The 20,293-nt window shown below is 38.7% G+C and overlaps 1 protein-coding gene across 2 annotated transcripts in view; it reads left to right on the top strand.

The window, feature by feature from the left end:
- The window catches only part of VANGL1 (VANGL planar cell polarity protein 1), a 46,229-nt gene that overhangs the window by 21,888 nt on the left and 4,048 nt on the right, over positions 1-20,293 (top strand). Inside the window, exons 4-6 of one of the 2 annotated variants that reach the window (XM_051992928.1) lie at positions 14,711-14,844; positions 15,887-15,925; positions 16,290-16,422. In XM_051992928.1, the coding sequence (XP_051848888.1) occupies positions 14,711-14,844; positions 15,887-15,925; positions 16,290-16,422 (306 nt within the window). The remainder of the gene's footprint in view (positions 1-14,710; positions 14,845-15,886; positions 15,926-16,289; positions 16,423-20,293) is intronic. The other variant, XM_051992930.1, reaches the window with a different exon arrangement.

Here is a 20,293-nt window from a genome sequence, read left to right as displayed (position 1 = left end):
AAAAGCATTCATTTTTAACTAGAGCTGATATGAACATCTGTCCAAAGAACTGGTAAGAGGCCCAGAGAGTAATAATTTATTTGTTATCGTGTCTCAGACTAGACATTGTATTAAATAACAAGGTCCCATTCCTCAGAGAATTCTTGTCCTTTTATCACCTTCACCATCTGACTCCGTCTTCTCCATCTAATTATTATCTATAGTTATCAGCTACTTTATCATTTTGATTCCTTTCTAATATCTTTTTCCCATAATTTCTCCATGTTGATGTCCATTTCACTTGAATTTGACTATCTTGTGACCAAGTTAGATTTCATTACCAGTAAATGATCTTTTATTCTTTTCTTCTCTCCCAAATCTTGAATTCTGTTGTTTTCTCTGTGTCATAATAGTATTGTTTTTGCAATTACATGTAAAAATAGTTTTCAACATTCATTTTTATAAGATTTTGAGTTCCAAATTTTTACTTCCTCCATTCCTTACCACTCCCCTCCCCAAGGCAGCAAGAAATCTGATATAGGTTATACATATACAATCATTTTTTTTGAAAGAATATGCACAATTTTATAGTCATTTGGGCATATTTCCCAATTGCTCTTCAAAATCGTTGGCTCAATTTACAACTCCACCAACAATGCATTAGTGTCCCAGTTTCCCACACCCCTCCAAAATTTATCATTATCTTTTCCTGTCATCTTATCCTATCAGATAGGTGTTAAGTGGCACCTCAGTGGTGTGTTAATTTACAGTTCTCTAATCACTAGCACATTTTTTGTAACACAAATAGAAATGGCTTTAATTTCTTTATCTTAATATTATGTGTTCATATCCTTTGGTCATTTATCAATTAGGGAGTGATTTGTATTTTTATAAATTTGACTTGGAAATACTGGCTGAAAAAGTGTACAATCATTTTAGACATATTTCTCCTACTTTTCATATTGCGAAAGAAAACTCATTGCAAAAAGAAAAAAAAAAAAACCAACAACAAAGAAAAAACAAAGAGGTGAAAATACTATGCTTTGACCCACATTTAATCTCCATAATTCTCTCTCTGGATGTGGATGGCATTTTTCATCCAAAGTCTTTTGGAATTATCTTGAATCACAAGTTCCTGAGAAGAGCTAAGTGTGTCATGGTTAATCATCACATATTGTGTACAGTGTTCTCTTGGTTTTGCTCACTTCACTCAGCATCAGTTCATGTAAGTTTCTCCAGACTTTTCTGAAATCAGCCTGTTCTTTTCTTTTTTCTTTTTTTTTAAATACAGTAGTTTTATTTAAAAATGTAAAAATCATTCTTAGCTCATTTGGCCATACAAAAAGTTAGCAGATAGTAGGCCATAGTTTTCTAACCTCTATTAGACAGCTCTAATAGCTGTCACTTTCTTTGTGACAACCTTTATTGATAGAAGAAATTCCTTACACTGCTGCACATCATTTCTTAAAGAACAATAATATTCCATTACATACATATAAATTGCATTCATATACCATGATTTATTCAGCCATTCTCCAACTGATGGATATCCACTCAATTTCCAGTTTCTTGTCACTACAAAAAGGATTGCCACAAATATTTTTGTGGGTCTTTTCCCCTCTTTCATGATTTCTGTGGATTGCAGACTCAATAGTGATATTGCTGGATCAAGAGGGATGCAGTTTGATAGTTTGTTGTGGCATAGTTCCAAATTGTTCTCCAGCATGGCTAGATTGGTACACAACTCCCCAACAATGTATTAGTGTTCCAGTTTTCCCACATCCCCTCCAATATTTGTCATTGTTATTTTAACCAAAATACAAATCTTGAATTCTGGATCTCTGACTTCTCTCAAATTTGCTGCCAAATTCCAAATTTAGATTTCTCAGTTGTTTATTATATTTTCTATACCACCAGAGTTTCATTGTTGACAGAATTCAAAAGATCCAATTTGGATATTAGTTATGAATCCTGTTGTAGGTTCTCAATCTCAACACAGCCTGGACTGAACTTGACTTATCAGCTTTCTACATTTGCAGCATCATTTTAATCTAGTTTCCCACATTCAAAATACTCTATTCTTAGGATCATAGATTATAGCTGGAAGTGATTGTAGAGATTTTTCTGGTTTAACTTAATTTTATAGATGAGGAGATTGAGCCAAAGAGGCAAAGTAATGTTACCTTTGATTGCCCTTTCTGTAGACATCATCACATTCAGTTAGCCATGATTCCTAATGACCTTTCCCTACCTAGTTTAAACTTTTGTTCATTGAGTTCTCTATCTTCTCTTGCTATTTTTAATGCAGAGTTTAGATTATGGCACCCTACTATTCCAAAGTCATCAGTCACTCCCCCTTATCTGCTATAAAGTCTAACCCTGGCATTCAATATGGCTCCAACCTGTCTTTCTGACTCATATCTAAAACACTACTTTATTTTCCAACCAGCTAAACTAGAAGACTCATCCTCTGAATGTCCCATGTTTTCCTAACTCAGTGTCTTTGCTCTTACCTTTCCCTCCCCTTGGATGAAACATCCTTTCCTTCCCCCTCCACTTCCTTTATCCTTTAAGGCCTAGTTCAGGTGACATGTTTTTCATGAAACCTTTATTAATGCATTTCTCTTCCCTCTTTACTTCACTAGCAAGTGATATTTTTCAGGACTTTTACTTTAGTTATTTATACAAATTTATATTATTTTTCTTTAAAAAACACTAATTTAAGCATCATGTCAGGAAAGGTTCCTAACAGGAATGGGTATACAAAAGTGGAATGGGCTGCCCTTGCTGGGATAAAATTCCTCTCTGGAGATCTTTAAACAAAAATTAGATGGATGGCACTGTCAGATGTTTTGTAGTAGAATTTTTTTTTCATGATAGGAGGAAGTTGGACTGTATCACAAGGTCACTGATATCGATTTTTAAAAGAACCTCAGAGATCATATTGTATGACCACCTTACTTTTCAGACAAGGAAATTAATTAATTTCCCCAAGATCACATGGGTAGTAAGTGTCAGAATCAGACTTTTCATCTGGATGTTTTTGACTTCTGGAGACCTTTCCAACTCTGAAATTCTATGATTCCTTTCACTTATCCTAATACTTGGTTATTTCTGTTATGTCTTTATCCTTTATATATCTATATCTTCTTCTCTTGTAAGGTCCTTGAGATTGGGAACCATGTTATCATTATCTAGAAAATGTGAAAATCCATTATGGTGCCCACCGTAGCAAATACCCAATAAATATAATTTTAGCATTCATTAGTAATAAAGTCATTTTTTTTCTTTTTTAAAATTATTTCTTTTTATTTATAAAACATGCATGGGTAATTTTTCAGCATTGACCCTTGCCAAACCTTGTGTTAATAAAGTCATTCTCAAGGAAAAATGACTGACCCTTTTCTCTTCCTTAGACCTATACCACACACAGCCCTACCCCCTCGTGGCTTTCTTCTTTGTGTATCCAATTCAATTTGGATGGATTTAGCTTCAGAATATGGAATATCTATAGGTTTTATGTGATGTCACTTATCCTTCTGGGGTCATATTAAATAGGTAAAGTATCTAGAATCTTGGGTAACAATTCAGAGTCAACTTGGGAGAAGTTTTGTATATGGAATATGTATGGATGAATGTAGTCCCCTGCCTGTACCAGTAATGTGAGAGGCTTGTAGTGAGAATGCTGCCCCTAAAACTCTGCGTACTTCTGAAGGTCTTAGTCCACATGGGAATGTCTCTATGTGTGTATAGATATTTATGTTATGTGTATATGTGTCTTTATACACAGAATACACATGTGCACACACTCCACTATTCTCCAGTTTTCCAATTCCAGTTCTCTCTTCCCCAACTCTCAGGCCAGGTCCACCAGGTTAGCGTTTCTAGGATTCTAGGAGCAAATCCAAATGTCTAGTACTTAGTCTCATGAGCTCCTGGTTGTGTGCTTCACCTAAACAAGTTGCCATCCAGACTTAGGTTTTACTCAAGGTATTTGTAATAAGAACAATTTGTACAGAACATTTCCTCAAAGCAGGAGGCATACTTTCCCCTTACACATAAAAGTCCTTGGGGAAAGTGGGCTCCCACTCACAGGAGAGCACCTTTAAGGCCCCAGTATAGGACACTCAACTCCTGGCTGCTTGTTCTTGTTCTTGTATCCCTTTGTGGAAGCCTCATAAAGTTCTCCTTAGGAGTCATGCTCTTCTAGGTTCCAGGGCTCTCGTTCTCTCCTCCTAGAAGGAGATCCCCACCCCTGAAGCAGAGTACTCCTTGGGGAGTTGTCAATCAAGAGAGAAGAAGAAAAACCTCTTTCTTCCTCCTGAGCAATTCCCTCTCAGGGACTTGGCTGGCGTTTCCCAACCATTGGATAACCCGATTCTCAATCAGCCCGCGGAAATATTATCCTTACCAGGGCCAGGGTAGGACGTGATATCTTTCCTCCAGTCACAGGATCTCTCCTGATTGACATCATTTGCCTTTTCATCTGGTAGCCCTCAAAATCCCATAATGCTTTCAAATGAATTAAAGGCCTGTCTACACAGTGGAACGAAGTTATAGGAGAACGCCTTAATATCCAATTGATTGTTGGTTGTGTCTGTTGATCAATTTCATTTAAGGTGCTTTTGTCTTTTTTTTTTTTTTTTTTTTTTTTTTGGCATGGAGGTAGTTGGGGTTAAGTGACAAGCCCAGGGTCACACAGCTAGGCAGTGTTAAGTGTCTGAGACCAGATTTGAATTCAGATCCTCCTGACTTCAGGGCTGGTGCTCTATCCACTGCACCAAATAGTTGCCCCAAGATGGTTTTGTCTTAAACAACACACAGTAGAGAATCATCTTCATCATCAAAAACACCAGTAAACATTTGGCTTCTGATGCTTTCTTTTGTAGTGAATTAGTTCAGTGAGTTAGAGCTTTTGGTTTTAGGGAAGAAAAAGGCCCCACAGACTGGTCTACAAAGAACAGTGATTGTTGTTCTTGAGGAGGACCAATGACATCAGGAGGGCCTCGTCTTGACTTGCAGGTGAATTGGATTTAAGAGAGGCAGGGCAAGGCAAAGGCCCAGAGCCTGGACTCCAGGGCCTGGTGGAAAAGCTCAAACCTGGCGCAGAGAGAGACAGGGTCTTTGGGAGATGCTCCCAAATGGGATGAGGCTGCCGGGCAGCAGGGGAGGAGTGAGAAGTAACAGGAGAGACGCAGCCCTTCAGAAAGAAAAGGCTTGTCGGGATTGTCAGGGAGGACAGACATCAACACAGGGCCCTGCAGTCGGATCTCCGGCTGCTTCTGCCTCATTGTTCCCAGAGGCTCAAAGGGGCCAACGTGGGGCAGTGGCGCAGTGGACAGAGCACCAGCCCTGAAGTTAGGAGGACCTGAGTTCAGATCTGGCCTCAGACACTGAACACTTCCTAGCTGTGTGACCCTGGGCAAGTCACTTAATCCCAATTTCCTCAGGAAAATGAAATAAAATAAAAATAAAAGGGGCCAGCATGGATATTAGCCGCATGCGGGGACTTCCTCCTGCCTCTCCTCAGCAACCCAGTGTGGGACTATCACCCAGTCCTTGTTTCCACTGATGTGTTTTATTGTCAGTACCTTCTATACTACAGTGTAGAAACACTCCAGTATGGTTACCAAGGAGTGTAATGGATAATTACAGCATTGGGGAAAAGAGCACTAGGGCTCAAATCTTAAAATTCTCTAGGCCTTAGTTTCTGCCTTTGTAAAATAAATAGTTTGGATAAGATTACTTGATTTCTAAAGGTCCTTCTGGCTAAAATCAGTCTTGGGAATATGTTCCCCAAAATAGATTCTCTTTCCATCTCCATGCATTTGCCAGGTGGAGGGGAGACTTTCTGTCCCCTTGACATTTGAGATGAGGGGAGGGATATTGAGTTCAATAGTAGTTTCACATTCTCAGACAGAGGTTCATAACTTAGAGTCTGTAAAGTTGGTTTTTATTTAGATTTATTTTATTTACTTAGATTTATGTAGATTACCATATTTCCCCAAAATTGCTTTTCTTTGTATCCATCTGTTTTATTTAATACATTTTAAAACACTCTTCTAAAATTCTATAGACTTCACCAGACTGTCTGCCTAAGAGAGAGGGGGATGCAGGAAAAAAATCAAGAAGTTCTGGTATAGTGGGTTAAAGTTACTCTTTGGATAGCCACAGAGAATCACTGACCAGATACTTCTCCACAGAACCTCAGCGGGGGCCTAGAAATGATTTCTGATCCATTGGGTGGTATTTGAGGCTTTATTATTAGGAACTAAAAATTGTCTTTCTTCATTAATGTTTACTAACTGAATTACTGAATCAGAGTGAGAGAGAATTATAAGTAATCCCATTTATATAGTTTTTTAAAGTTTATGAATTCCTTTATGTATATTTCATTGGATCTCACATTTAAAGCTAGAAGAAATTTCAGCTTTAGCTCAACACTCTCATTTTGTGGATGAGAGAACTGAGCCCCAAAGACTTAAGGGGCTTGCCTGCAGTCCCACAAGTGGCCGAGGCAAGATTGGGATATAAATTAATCAAGATTTTTTTTTTTCCTGAGGCAATTGGGGTTAAGTGACTTGCCCAGGGTCACACAGTTGGGAAGTGTTAAGTGTCTGAGGTCAGATTTGACCTTAAGTCCTCCTGACTTCAGATCTGGTTCTCTATCCACTGTGCCACCTAGCTGCCCCTAAGCAAGCATTTTGAAGTACTTACTCTGCACCAGACGCCATACTAGACTGAGGGGCAAATACAAAAAAGAGCTAATCCCTGCCTTCAAAGACCTTGCATTCTATCAGGGGAAGCATCTTATAATAACATATCTAACTATATATATCTTCTTTTTCTCTCCCCCTTTTTTCTCTCTCTTTCTCCACACACACTTTCTTTCTCTGTGTGTCTCTGTCTCTCTCTCTCTCTCTCTCTCTCACACACACACACACACACACACACACACACACACACGGCCCTTTGCAGAACTTGAAAGTGCTGTAGAAATGTGCAGCAATGCAGGGAATGAATAAGGATCTGTGCCTTCCCCCCACTGCTGCCAAGTCCTTCTTCTCAAAGGCTCCCTTCCATCTCCTCCCTCATGCCTTGGGTCTGCCTTGTTTACATGTGGTTTTTCCCATTAGAATGTGAGTTCCTTGAAGGTGGGAATACTGTTTTTACCTATTTTCCCCTAAATCCCAGCACTTAGCACAGTGCCTGGCCTAAGAGTAAGCCCTTACTAAATGCCTGTTGACTGGCTGTATAAATGTGAGTTGATTATTCTCTAAATAGTCTTGCCTATGTTAATGCGCTACTGCTTGGTTCCATTTCCCCTTGTTATCTCCTTGACCTGCGGCTCAGCCCTTTCCAAATTTAGAATTGGTGAGCTTTTGTTTCCTGGCTTCCTTCCTTTTGTCTGCCCACTAAAATAGAGGAATTTGTGATTTTAGCTTTTAAAACAACCCACAAGGATAGAGAGGAAAGGGGAAAAAATGCCACTGGCCCATCAGTTAAAAGCTTTTGGAAGTCCTGCAGAGAGAACTCCCAACTTTTAAGGGGCCGGACTGATGGGCTTTTCTCGGATTCCAGTTACTCCTCTAAAGTCCCTTTCCATTTTCCAGGCCTCTGACCCTTCCAACCCCCAGCTCCTTCTAACTCACCTTATGGCCTTTATCTGAAGGTCAGGAAGGGGCTTCAAAGCCCAGGCCAAAGGCATTTTATGGCTCATGGAGCTGGATGAAGAGAAGAGTCTGGCCCTGAAGCTTCTGTGTGACTGACTGGTCTCATAGCCTCCAGCCAGGATGGGCTTGGCCCCCTTAGCCATGGGAAATCTGACTTTCTGGCTTTTTTTCCCCTTTCTTTTGCGTCCTCTGTGGCCCTTGAAAGACCTGGACCCTGCATAGTTTTGGGTCAATTCTGGGCTGTGACTAATGTTTACCCTTGTCCAATCCCTCTCTCCCCCACCCCCTCCCCAGTTCTTTCTCTGTATTGAGAAAGGAAATTGCCCCTTATCCAAACCACCTTGGGAAGTTGATTTTACTGGAAAAGTCTGAAAGGGAAGATTCTTAATTGATCTCAGCACACTCCACCCCAACTTTGAGTTTTAATTTTTCTGTAGGGAGAAATCTTAATTATTTTTCAAATTTTAAACTTGTCAGCAACAAAAAGTAACTTCGTAAACATTAGAGTTGTCCAGCTATTGAATGGCCTGGTTGGGTGGGGTTTGAAGGACTGGTGTGGAAGAAGGTGGGGAGTAAGTTGTCTCCTCCCCCCTTCCTATGAAAGGGCTTCAGTCTCACGTGGGATGACTGTATCACAGGCATGTACATGATGTGCCAAGACAGGTATGTTGTATTGGGAAATTTTGTGAGGAAGTATAGGTTGGATTTGAAGGGCTTTTATGACCCTTTTCAACTCAGAAATTCAGGGAATGCATCGACTGATGATTTATTGTATGTGTAGCACTTATTAGGATTGTGTACAAGTGTAAATTATCCAGGCCCTGTCCTCCAAGAATTTTTATTCCTAAAAGCTAGGCTTTTATGTAGTTTCTTGGTCTTACCTAATTGTATTTCATTTGATCATCCCATCAGTCCTGTGAAAAATAGTCTCCATTTTCCAGTTGAGAAAACTTAGGGTAACAGTTTGACTCTCAAGGCCCCCATTCTGTTGTGTCCCTAATTACCTCCTAAAGAAAGAACTGGGTGTAATATAGAGTGAGCTGGAGTCTGAAATTTTAATTCCAATATTCTAAGCCTAGAGAAATACTTAATCTATACCTATATATAAAATGGGAGCACTATTTTTCTGCATAGGGTTGTTTTGTGGAAAATGTGGTCACAGACCTCAAAGTGCTACGGAGTTAAGCCAACAAATATTTATAGAAACACCTGCAGTGTGCCAGAATCATATGAAATGTGAGGTTTTTTTTGGAAAGAGAGGCAAGAAAGACAATTTTTAAATGAAAATAAAATAAGTAAAATAGTCATAGGATATTCTAAGCTAGAAGAAAAAGTGCTTCAGGGGAAGTAGTGGGTTCCCTGAACTGGAGATTTTCAACAAAAGCTGAATGATCACTTGTTGGAGATGATGTGGAGAGCTCAGACTCAGTGGTCTATAAGGTCACTTCCAAGGCCAACAGTCCCCAGTTCTGAGACTGTAATGGATGTGCAGCTACAGTTTTACAATTTATGTACAGGCACACATCACCCAGCGCCACGGAGACATTCTAATACAGCTCATGATGGCTCCAGGAGGCAGCCACTTATGGCCGTTCCCACATACGCCTAATTGAGCTTGGGGAGCTGCCCCTTTGGGTACGCAGGTGGCTTCTAGGGAAAAGGAAATCTTATTGGCATTTCCCTAGATGAATAGGAAAGGAGGCAGATTTCAGTGATCTTTACTGCCAGTCTGTTTCTTAGGTTATAATCTTGCTGCAAATTTTGTGCGTTTCAGGGTTTTGTGTCCTCTTGGCTTCCAGAATCCATTAACAGAAAGTCCCAGGGAAGCCAGAGTGTCCCAGTTTACTCTTTTAAAAACTTTGACTTCATTTTCAATGGGAAAGAAGAATTCTTTCCAGCTGCTGTCCATCTTTATTTACTTTTCTTCAAGTTCCAGAGTAGTCATTACTCTGGCCCTGTTATCTCAGGCTTGAATAAACTGTCATCTCAAACATGGTGGCTTTAAGCCTAACATTTAATTAAAAGACAGGAGGTGTTAACTGGGATTTGTACCCAGTTCTCAAAGGAATAGTAATTTGTGGCTTGGGAGTTACATTTGGTTTTCACTGGGCTAGTAGTCATATTTATGTTGCCACCTCTGGTTCATCTGGTCTTACCTAACCCTGCCTTTCCTTCCCCCCCCCCCTCCTCCCTTCCATGTATAATGCTAGCTCTTCTCTCACAGAGACATCCAGGCAGAGATAACCTTTGTGGATTCTTCTTGGGACTGTGCAGCAGTTAGGTAAACAGATGTGGTGGCCAGCTGCCCCCACCATCACCCCCCACCCCAAGAGGGGAGTTCATAGAAAAAACTAAACTCTCATTTTGGGCCCTGTTCTTTGGAGCTCTCCCAAATGCTTCATGTACAAGGTCAAAGTCCTTCTCCAGTCCTAAGCACACATCTCTTAAAGAAGGCTAGGTAGAGGTGGAGGAATTCCTTAATAAGAAAATATTGTGCTTTCTACACTGACCTCTCCTTGTCTTGCCAGCCTGTTGTGAGAGAAGGCTGCGGGAGAGACACTTCAGTGGAGTCTTTAACTCTTTCAAATAGTGAAAAGTTAGATTTAGAAGGCAGATCATATATATTCTGCATGGCCATAGAGGACAGAGAGAGAGGGAGAGAGAGATTTTTAAGCTTCAGTTCACTTTAAGGAATAATTTCTTAAGTGATATAAAAATGAATTAGATTGTCTCATAAGGGATCTTGTGCTCAGTTATTAGGAGCATTCTTAGGCTCCCAGCACGGTATAACTGGAAGGGAAGAAATGTGAGATGCAAAATTTTAGATCTATCTTCACCCCAAATTTTCCTATGGACAGTTTGTGGCCAATCTGTGGTAGAGCTTTCTGAGCTCATTTTGGTCCTCTTCAAGAACAAAGGACAACAGCCAGCTGGAAGAGACATTAGAGATTGTCTGTTTTTAATATTTTACAGGTGTTTTCTCATTTTATAAGAGGACACTAAAAGCCCACAGGGAGAACTAATTTGTTCCCACACTTAGAAAGATCATGGTAGCAGGGAAAGGCAATGGTATTGGGGCCAAAGGTGCCAAGTTCTAATCTCATCCCATTATTATTCCTGTGATCATGGACAAATTATTTAATTTTTCTAGGTCTCAGAGTAATCATCTGTAAAATGAGGGAAGATGCTCTTGATGGTTTCTAAGATTCCTTTTTTCTCTTAATCTGTGATGGAGTGATAATTGTTGTTGGTAATGAGCAACTATTTTGCCAGGATGAAAGTCTTAAGTCCTAGCCTTTTAACACCATCAAGTAAACTTTTAAAAGTATAAATACTTTTTTGGAGAAAGACTCAAGAGAACTTTCCAATTTCAGAGACTGGATAGAGAGCCACTTCTCAGGGAAATGGAATCATTTTATCAATTCAAATGGCATTGGACTACCAGCTCTGAAATTCTGTGGTTCAAAGTATCCTCCCACCTACCTCTCTGTGTGTTTGCTTTTCTGAATCTGGCCAAAGCATCAGCATTGGCCTTTTCCTTTTTATTCGACTAAATACCTGTCCCCTTACTTCCTCCTTTAAACAGGAGTCTGTGCTAAAATTTAGCACCCCACCTGCTTCATCTCTTCTCTTCTGTGCTCCAGCATGGCGCTGGCTTCAGAACCAGAAGGAATTGGGTCTCAATGCTTCAGTCAACTCCCTAAGACTCTTAAGTTGCACAAAATGATCCTGAGTTTTATTTGGAAGACAAAGGAGGGAAACATTTATTAAGTGCTTACAATGTGACAAACTTTAACTATTACCTCATCTGCTCACAGCCATGCTGGGATAATTCTTTACATATAAAATCATGTTTGATCTCTGTCACCATTTCAGTCACATTCCCCCCAAAATTCCTTTCAGTTTTGCTACTTATAATTCCAGTGTAGAATGGATCTCGGGAATGAACAGTTATTGTTGCTTGACTCAGGAGCCTACTAGGTCATAGTCCATAGACCCAAAGATCCTTAGAGGCAGGGACTGTGTTTTTCTCTCTATTCCCAGTGCTTAGTATGTAATGTTGTTGAGTTTTTCAGTTGTGTGCCTCTCTCCATGACCCCATTTGGGGTTTTCTTGCCAAGGAGACCAGAGTGGTTTGCCATTTCCTTCTCCAGCTTTTTTTTTTCTACAGATGAGGAAACTGATGCTCTGGAGGCAGAATAATCTACTTACAAATCTGGTTTGTCTCTTACTAGTTGTGTGAACTTGCTCAGATTAAGGCAGGATTAAGTGACTTGCTCAGAGTCTCATAGCAAGGTTAACTTTGAGCTTCTGACTCCAGTCCCAGTACTCTATCTACTCTACCACCTAGCCACTCACGTACCCTTGCACATAATAACTTATTAATGCTTGCTGTATTATACTGTACTGCTTCCACTATGTGTACTCTGCCCTTTTCCTCCTCTGTTCCTGGAATTCTTGACTTTCACAAATGAGCTTTCACCCGATCTTGTCCAGAACCAGGCTTTCTTACCAGCCATTTCTGTACTCTGTTGTCCTGTTTGTGCCCTTCCCCTGACTCTAACTTGCTTTTCAACTCAAACTTGATTTTTTATGTGTTGTCTTCTCTTCTTAGAATGTAAGCTCCTTGAGGTCAGGGACTTTAGTTATATTTTTAGCGATTATTAACATTCTTTTTCATTGCTTGATTCATTCATTTTTCTCCTTCCCCAACCCATGTTGGGGATCATTTCTTCCATGTTATATGTAAGGTTTAATCTTTTTTTTTGCTTGCCCACTGATATGTACCTGTATAATACTAGAGTGCACATACTAAAAGTTTTTTCAGGACCCATCTCAGAAATTAGAAAACTTTTGCTGTCTTTCCACATACTATATAATTTTCTGAATCTATATTTATGTCTATTTTTTGTTCTTTCCTTCTGTGTTGATTTGTATATATATGTATTCAATTTATCATGTTCTAAATGCCTTCTATAAGACCTTGTGTATAAAAGCTATAAAGCTGGGGTTGGGGAAAAGATTGTTTTTATGTTGTATTTTTTATCTTCTAGAGGGAATATGGTGTGTGTGTGTGTGTGTGTGTGTGCGCGCGCGCTCGCACGCGTGTGTTTAAGTAAATCAACTGATAATTTTTTTGTGTCATTGTATATATTAAGAAAGGTTAGGTCTTCACTGTATCTTGATGCAGAAGAGAAATAACTTCCCTAGTTACTTTTCCTGACTACAGTTATGATTCTCCTCATTGGGGGTCTATTCAGGGCTCTCTCCTCCGCTTCTCAGGAAGAAAGGTATTGACTTTCTCTTCCATGGTCCATTTGTATGACAACAAAGCCCAATGTGAAAACTCTAAGAGTTGACATTCCAAACATTTGCTTTTGTTTGGAATTTTCATTCCTCTAATGAAAAAGGAAAGGTTTAGTAGGAAGGCAAGTTCTGTGGGTGCTTGAGTGGGAGGGCAGGTCTCGTGCAGCTTCTGGTGCTTGTCCTGCAGGCAGGGATTCCCTGACCATCCTACAAGAAGCAGCCATCCCACAGCATTTCTGTGAAAGGGCTGCATCCAAAGTTGGGAGCTCTGGATTGGGTCTTTGCTGTGTATTTAGCTTCCTCCATAACCTTGGCCAAATCAATTTGTCTCTCTGAGGCTTGGTTTTCTTCTGGGGAATTAGCTGGCTGAGGGAAGGATGAAGGAGGGACAGGGAGGCAGCCGGGTGGCTCAGTGGATAGAGTGCCAGACTCGAGTCAGGAAGATTTCTCTTCTTGAGTTCAAATAGGACCTAACTATAACTCTGGCAAGTTACTTCACTTCAATTCCCTCAATTCCCTTCTCTGCAAAATGAGCTGGAGAAGGAATAAGCAAAGCACTCCAATGTCTTTGTCAAGAAAATGCTAAATGAGGTCACAAAGAGCTGGACAAAACTCAAAACAGAATAAGAAAAACAAAGTTAGCTGGACTAGATGAGCTCTAAGATCTTACAGAACTAGCACTGGGAAAGTATTCACAGCCAAGTCCCTTATCTTTTTCTCCACTACTGTAGACTCCTTAAGGACAGGGACTATCTTAGCCATATTTGTATCCATAGTACATCACATACACCAAATGAATGTTGATTAAATTAAATTGAATGAAGGTTGAAGAGGGAACTATTGTCTGTTTCCCCCGGCTGGCAGGATAGTGGCCACCAATTTTAAGGTCTACCAATAAATGGGCATTTTGTGGTCGAGGATTCTTGATTATAACAATTGAATGACATTTTCAAATTATAAATTCCATGCTCCCAAATCAGATCCTTCCATCACAACAGCAATAGAGAGTATTTATAGAATGCTTGAAGATTCAAGGAGTAGGTGCTTTTATTCCCAATTTCACAGGTGAGATTAATGACTTGCAAGTTCACACAACTAGTAAGAGACAAACCAGATTTGTAAGTAGATTGTTCTGACTCCAGAGCAGCAGTTTACCCAGTGAACCACTTTGCTGCTTCATTGTGTTGTGAATACTGGCTGTTCTCACTAAAATTACATCTTCTAAATAGTTAATGAGAACCCTGCATGTTCAGATTACTAAGAAGCAATGATCGGTGCCCCAAGTAGACGCTCACTTCAGGTACAAAGATCATCTCAGCATGTTACCAGGCTTGGGCTCTGGCCTGCTCCCAACAGCTTATGGCTCCTCGTTTGGCCTCCCACCCCAACCCCAGCCATTGTAGAGTTGGGGAGATGGGACTAAATTATGTAGGAAGAGGGAGCTGGCCAGTTGGGAGATATTGCTGACTCTGCTTCTGCGTAGAATCAGTGTCTTGGGGCTATACTGAAGGCAACTGACTATAACCTAGTATTCTTAGTACCTGAAGTTCAGCATTCTGCTTTGCCTTTTACTTGTGGGGACAAGGAGCAGTGAACCTTGTGGGACAGTGAGGACATGTTAGCCAAACAAGGCATTTTACCGCAACTTAGGAGATTTTCTTTTTCCTTGTGACCAATTTGTCTTCAAAACAAACTCCAGAATTCCTGGTCATTTACAAAAGATTTGAATTAACATTATTCTCTCTTCTCAGCATACAACGAGCAGCATTGGTAGTTCTGGAAAATTACTACAAAGATTTCACCATCTATAACCCAACCCTCTTAACAGCCTCCAAATCCCGAGCAGCTAAGCACATGGCTGGCCTAAAAGTCTACAATGTAGATGGTATGTTTCTGGAAGTGGCTTCTGATGTTGGATGCATGGGGGTGGAGAGGGCAGGGGATTGGGGGGGAAGACATTGTTGAGTTAAAATTTAAATTAATTTGATTCCTCCATCCTTTGATGTCTGTCTTCTATGACATTCTTATTTCAGATGAGTTTAAATGTAGGCAAACATTTATTTTGAAAAAAAAAAAGTATTGGTTAACATTTTACATGTATTGCATAAAGAATCTCTGAGAGTTTAATACATTTTTTAAAAAATTAAAATTGTATACATTTTAAGAATTAAAAAAGAATAACCCTGATTTATATTTCCTATCTTCTGGGAATATCTTATAATGGAAGCCTTTCTTAAAAAGGCACACTTTAAAAATTTTGGAGAAATACTCTAATTTCAAATAACCATGCAAGTCAGTAAATATCTCACTAGTTCATGTTTCTTTCTCATCATATTTGTAGCAGTCCAGGCCTTTATCAATCCTTTCTGGGAGATGAAGTTGTAGGCTTTGGATAGAGCCTCCCACTCTTGCATATGCCAGAAAAAGTTAATACTCTCAGCAAGATTTAGGACAAATAGGCAGTGTTAAATTCGAGTACATTTTTTTAATTTTTATTTTTTAAATGCTCATTCAATTTCTTAGTCCAATGATAGATTAAGCTAGAGCGTGAATTTTGAAGTTGTCCTTTTAGAGACTTATCAAAGTCCTTGTAGAACTTATCAAAAGGGCTTGATCTGCTATTAGGTAATACATAAGAAGAATTCAATATGTTCCGCTACATAGACAAGGGAGGGTGTCAAATGTTCAGCTCATGCATGGGCTACATATCTTTTGACATAACAGGTGCCATTTTTGCATGTCTTTGAGGTGTTGGTATATTTCCTAAAAGTTGTGGCTGCCATGACACATTCCAGCATAACTTTTATTTTCCTTCGTGTGGTTGGTGTCTCCATGTCTCTTGACATTCTTTTTTCTCTGTCTGTCTTTGTTCTCCCCCTCCCTCTCATGCTCTCTCATTGTTTTGTTGCTGAAATGTGATGTTCCAGCTGCCCTTATGGCCAAACTGAAACTTTATATAACGGATGGTAAGTAACATCTTTAGCGCACTCTTCTTTGTCTTTATTATTTTTTTTTTTACTTTTTTATTTTGCAAACATTTTAATTGTCTAGGATTCTTCATCCCATTCTTTTTCACTTTTCACTGATCCAGTTGGGGTTTTATTAAGAATGTCTTTCCTATCCTAAACTGGGCATATTAAATAAAGATTTAGGAATACTCCACTCTGTAGGACATTAAATTGGGATTATTCCTTTGGGGTTTATGTAGAACTGTGTCAATAGGTTTCTTATAGGGTGGAGGGTATTGAGAAATTTGGTGCTTCTTTTTTGCCGTGTTTAGGAGATTTAAAATATTAAAACTGTTGCTTTTCTACCACCTTTTCCTTGAAGGCCCAGGGAACAATGCTACAGGCCAATCTCGGGCTATGATAGCAGCTGCTGCTCGACGCAGAGACTCCAGCCACAATGAATTATATTATGAAGAAGCAGAACATGAACGTCGAGTAAAGAAACGAAGAGCCAGGTACATGACTCTCCCCCCACCTCAGTTCAGTTTAATAAACATTTATTAAGTAATGATATATGTCAGGTACTTTGAAAAGCATAACACATTTCTGCAAATCATACTTGTTATTGCTGCTGTTATTATTATTATTAACCCTTAATTCCCTCTTACACTAACATTTTGTTCCTGAAACAAACTGATTTCCAAGACTGAATGAAATAGTATTTTATGAATACAGAATCTTCTAGGTTTTGGAGAATATGTTCATAGGATCGTAGACTTGAAGCTGGAAGAAAAATAGTCTCGTCCACTCTTCCCCTTTTAGGAAATATACCAACACCTCAAAGACATGCAAAAAAAGGCACCTATTAAGTCAAAAGATATAAAATAACACAAAATCATTGGGTAACTATTCTAAATGGTGGATAGAGAAGAATTAACTATTCATGAATTTTTAATATTCACACAGTGCAGCCATATGTTAAGTATAGATAGGTACTAAGGCTCATTGACATAATGTGGCTTTCCTGAGATCATGCAACTAGTCAGCATCCCAGCCTGAATTTGAATCCATGTCCTTTCTCTCATTCTAGATCTATCATTCTTTCCACTGGATCCCACTGGGTTCCTTCATCATCACAAGTTTTTCAAGGACTGTATTATATCACTCTTATGCCCTACACCTGTTTTAGGGAAGACATTGATAAATTATCAAGAATTCAAAGGAAGATGATTAGCATGGTAAAAATGCCTCCAGTTCATACCAGATGTGGATTGGTTGAAGGAAACTAGAGATGTTTAGTTTGGACAAGGGAAACCTTGAGGAAGAAAGTAGAGAACTGTAGCTTTTTTTCCCCAAGCTTTTAAAGGATTGTTATGTGAAAGGAAGAATTGGATTTGTTCTACTTGGTCTTATTAGAAAGAATTAGAAGCGGCAGAAAAGGTTCCAAAGCAGGAGATTGAAGTTTGGCGTAGGTGTGATAAAGGAAATATTTCCTAACAATTAGGCACATAGGATTGGAGTGGACTGCTAGGAAGGGAATAGGTTTGCCCTTATTAGAAGCCTTTAAGTGGCTGGATGGTCATTTGTAGCGTATCTTGGTAGAAGGAATTCTTGATCAGGCAGGGATGGGACTTCATCTCAGATTCTAGGATCCTATGTTTCTATGACTGACCTCTCTCATTCTTTAGGTGGATTAGAACAAGGGAGGATATAGCACTGAATTTCTTCTTTACTTCTACTGTTTTGCCATTTCTGAGTGGTGTTATATGCCCTTCCTTCCAGAACATAACACATTTTTTTAAGTCTTATGAACTTGTGGGTTTTTGATGTTGGCAGTAATACAACTTAGAACACTATCCTGTAATTGCACACTGAGGATTCTTCTTCAAAAAGGTTGTAGATTTATGAAGTCAGTAAAATTTACAGTAAAATTGCTTATCAAGTAAACAAAATCTAAAGCAATGATATTGGGGAAATTTTAGCCCATGGATAAATAAAAATACAGTAAATTTGTAAATAAAATAAATCTTAAAATTTACAATAAATGTGTTTATCAAATAAATAAACTATATATTGGTGACTGGGAAATTTTTAACCCATCGACAAAATATACGGTAAATTTATATTCAATACAAAATAAATTCAAAGCAAAATTTCCAGGAGATTTGTTTTATCAAGTAAATAAGTTATACACTAATGACTTTGGGAAAACTTTAGCTCTTGAACAAAATATATAGCACATTTGTATTTAAAATAAAATTTATACTAAGTTTATATAAGAAACATATAAAATCTATGCTGTTGATCTTAGGGAATTTTTGCTTCATAGACAAATATGCAAAACCATTGGATAACTATTATAACTGGTGGATGGGAAAGAATTAGCTATTGGTGAATTTTTAATATTCACACAGTGCACTCATGTCAAAAGTGACGTACATAATTAAATACATATATGTGGGTGTGAGCATATTAGAGTAGGGATTAATAGAGGCTGTAACTTTTAGGGAAATTTAACTTGGAGAAAACAGAATAAAGGAATAAAAATGTCTTTACAGGTTTTTGATGGATAGTGGTTAGAGAAAAATTGTTGATATTTTTGGTACTTCTGGAAGGTAAAGTGTTCAGATAGCCAGAGAGAATAGGAAGAGGAAGGAAGAATAAAGAGCAAAATAAAAGGGCAGGGGAGAGGCCTGAAAGACTAAATTCTGCTTTCCCTCCAGCCTTTGTAGCTTCTCTTTAGGACTTCAGTTCGATTTCATCTTGAACATTCTCCTGTCCTTCATTTTCAGACCATTCCCAGCTAGCGTGATATGCAAGCTCTTTGCTGGTGGTAATACCTCGAGAGAGGGAGAGCCTCCAATCTCACAGTCACCTCGAGAGTGGACAGGGTCTCTATTTCCTCTGGCCCAACTTGATTGCATCTATGAAGTGGCTCATTACTGCTCCCAATTCCCATTATTTCATGTGACAGCTTTTCCTTGATGAGGTTGGGGGGTGGGGAGTGAAAGTAAGAAAAGGAAACTTCTATCCTTGACTTTGTTTCTTCCCAGGACTCCATTATTCAGCCTGAAAAACCCAAATTGTATAAGCAGGGGACCAGGGTTTGAATCATGTTCTTCGCTTTTACTTATCTTTGGTTAGGTAACTTCACTCCCAGGAAATCCATTTCCTCATATGTAAAATGAAGGATTTGTACTAGGTAACCTCTAAAGTCCCTTCCCTGTAACAGCTGAGGACTTTTTTCCCCTCTTGTTTATTTTTCTTAACATCATCTATGTTTTACTGTATTTTTATTTATTTTTAAAAATATTTCCCAATTACATTTTAATATTCTTGAGAATTATATCTAGTATAAAAGATGCTATTAAATATAGCTAACTCTGACCTGTAACTCAAATTAATTTCTGACAGATCTTTGTTATTCTCTGTTTCTTAGACCCTGGAAAACTAATCAGCACTCATATATGTGTTATATGTGTTTTTTAAATGCTTTCCAATCCCTTATTGATGAGAGTCACCATTCTATCTCCCATCATCAATGAATGCTCTCCTTCTTCACTTTTTTCTTGTTTCCCCTCACAAAAGTACCACCACCTCCTTCAGGGAGGTTTCCTAATCCCTGTTAGCATCCCTCTCTAGCTCCCACCCCCAATAATATATTTTGTATTGAAATCAAATTATATATTTTTTTTGTATTATAACTCATGTTTATTTTTCCCTCCTGGTAGAATTTAGCTTCCCTGAAGTCATCTTTTATATCTTTAGTACTTGGTACAAAGCAGGTGCTTAATATATGGTGGTTGAGATTTTTATGGAAATGTTTTGCATAACTTCACATATGGTTTCTTAATTGTGGATATGGATAAGGAAGAGAATCAAGAACTCAAAAATTTTAAAAACACAAATTTTTTGTTAATGTTAAATTTAAATATAACTCAGGATTAAAAAGTTAAAGTTAAATATAACTCAGGAAAAAATAAATAAATAAAATTTAATATATTTTGATTGAATTGTATTGAATTAATGAAATCATAGATGTGTGGAAGTATCCCCAGAGAGAGGATATGTCAGTAGAGGGGTTATGTGAGAGGTAATAACTCATTCTTGACAGAGAGGGTCAGAGGGCATCCTGGGAATGGCGGTCTTTGGACTTTAACAGATAGGTGACTATCCAAGAGCTTGGGACCAGACCAGGACAAGCCAGGTGTTAAAAAAAAAAAAAAAAAAAAGTGTCTACAAAGATACCCCGAGTTAGGAAAACATTAGGTGTGTTCTGGGGGGAATAAGCAGTTGATTTTGGCTGGAGCCGAGAGCATAAGAAAGGCAGTGATAGTAGTAAATAAAGTTAAATAAGGCCGACTTATGCCTGCTCATGGAGAGCTT

The sequence above is a fragment of the Antechinus flavipes genome, chromosome 4 (assembly GCF_016432865.1).
Source record: "Antechinus flavipes isolate AdamAnt ecotype Samford, QLD, Australia chromosome 4, AdamAnt_v2, whole genome shotgun sequence".
Taxonomy (NCBI): Eukaryota; Metazoa; Chordata; class Mammalia; order Dasyuromorphia; family Dasyuridae; genus Antechinus; species Antechinus flavipes.
The sequence above is the reverse complement of the archived record's forward strand: the minus strand, read 5'-3'. Positions and strand labels throughout refer to the sequence as shown.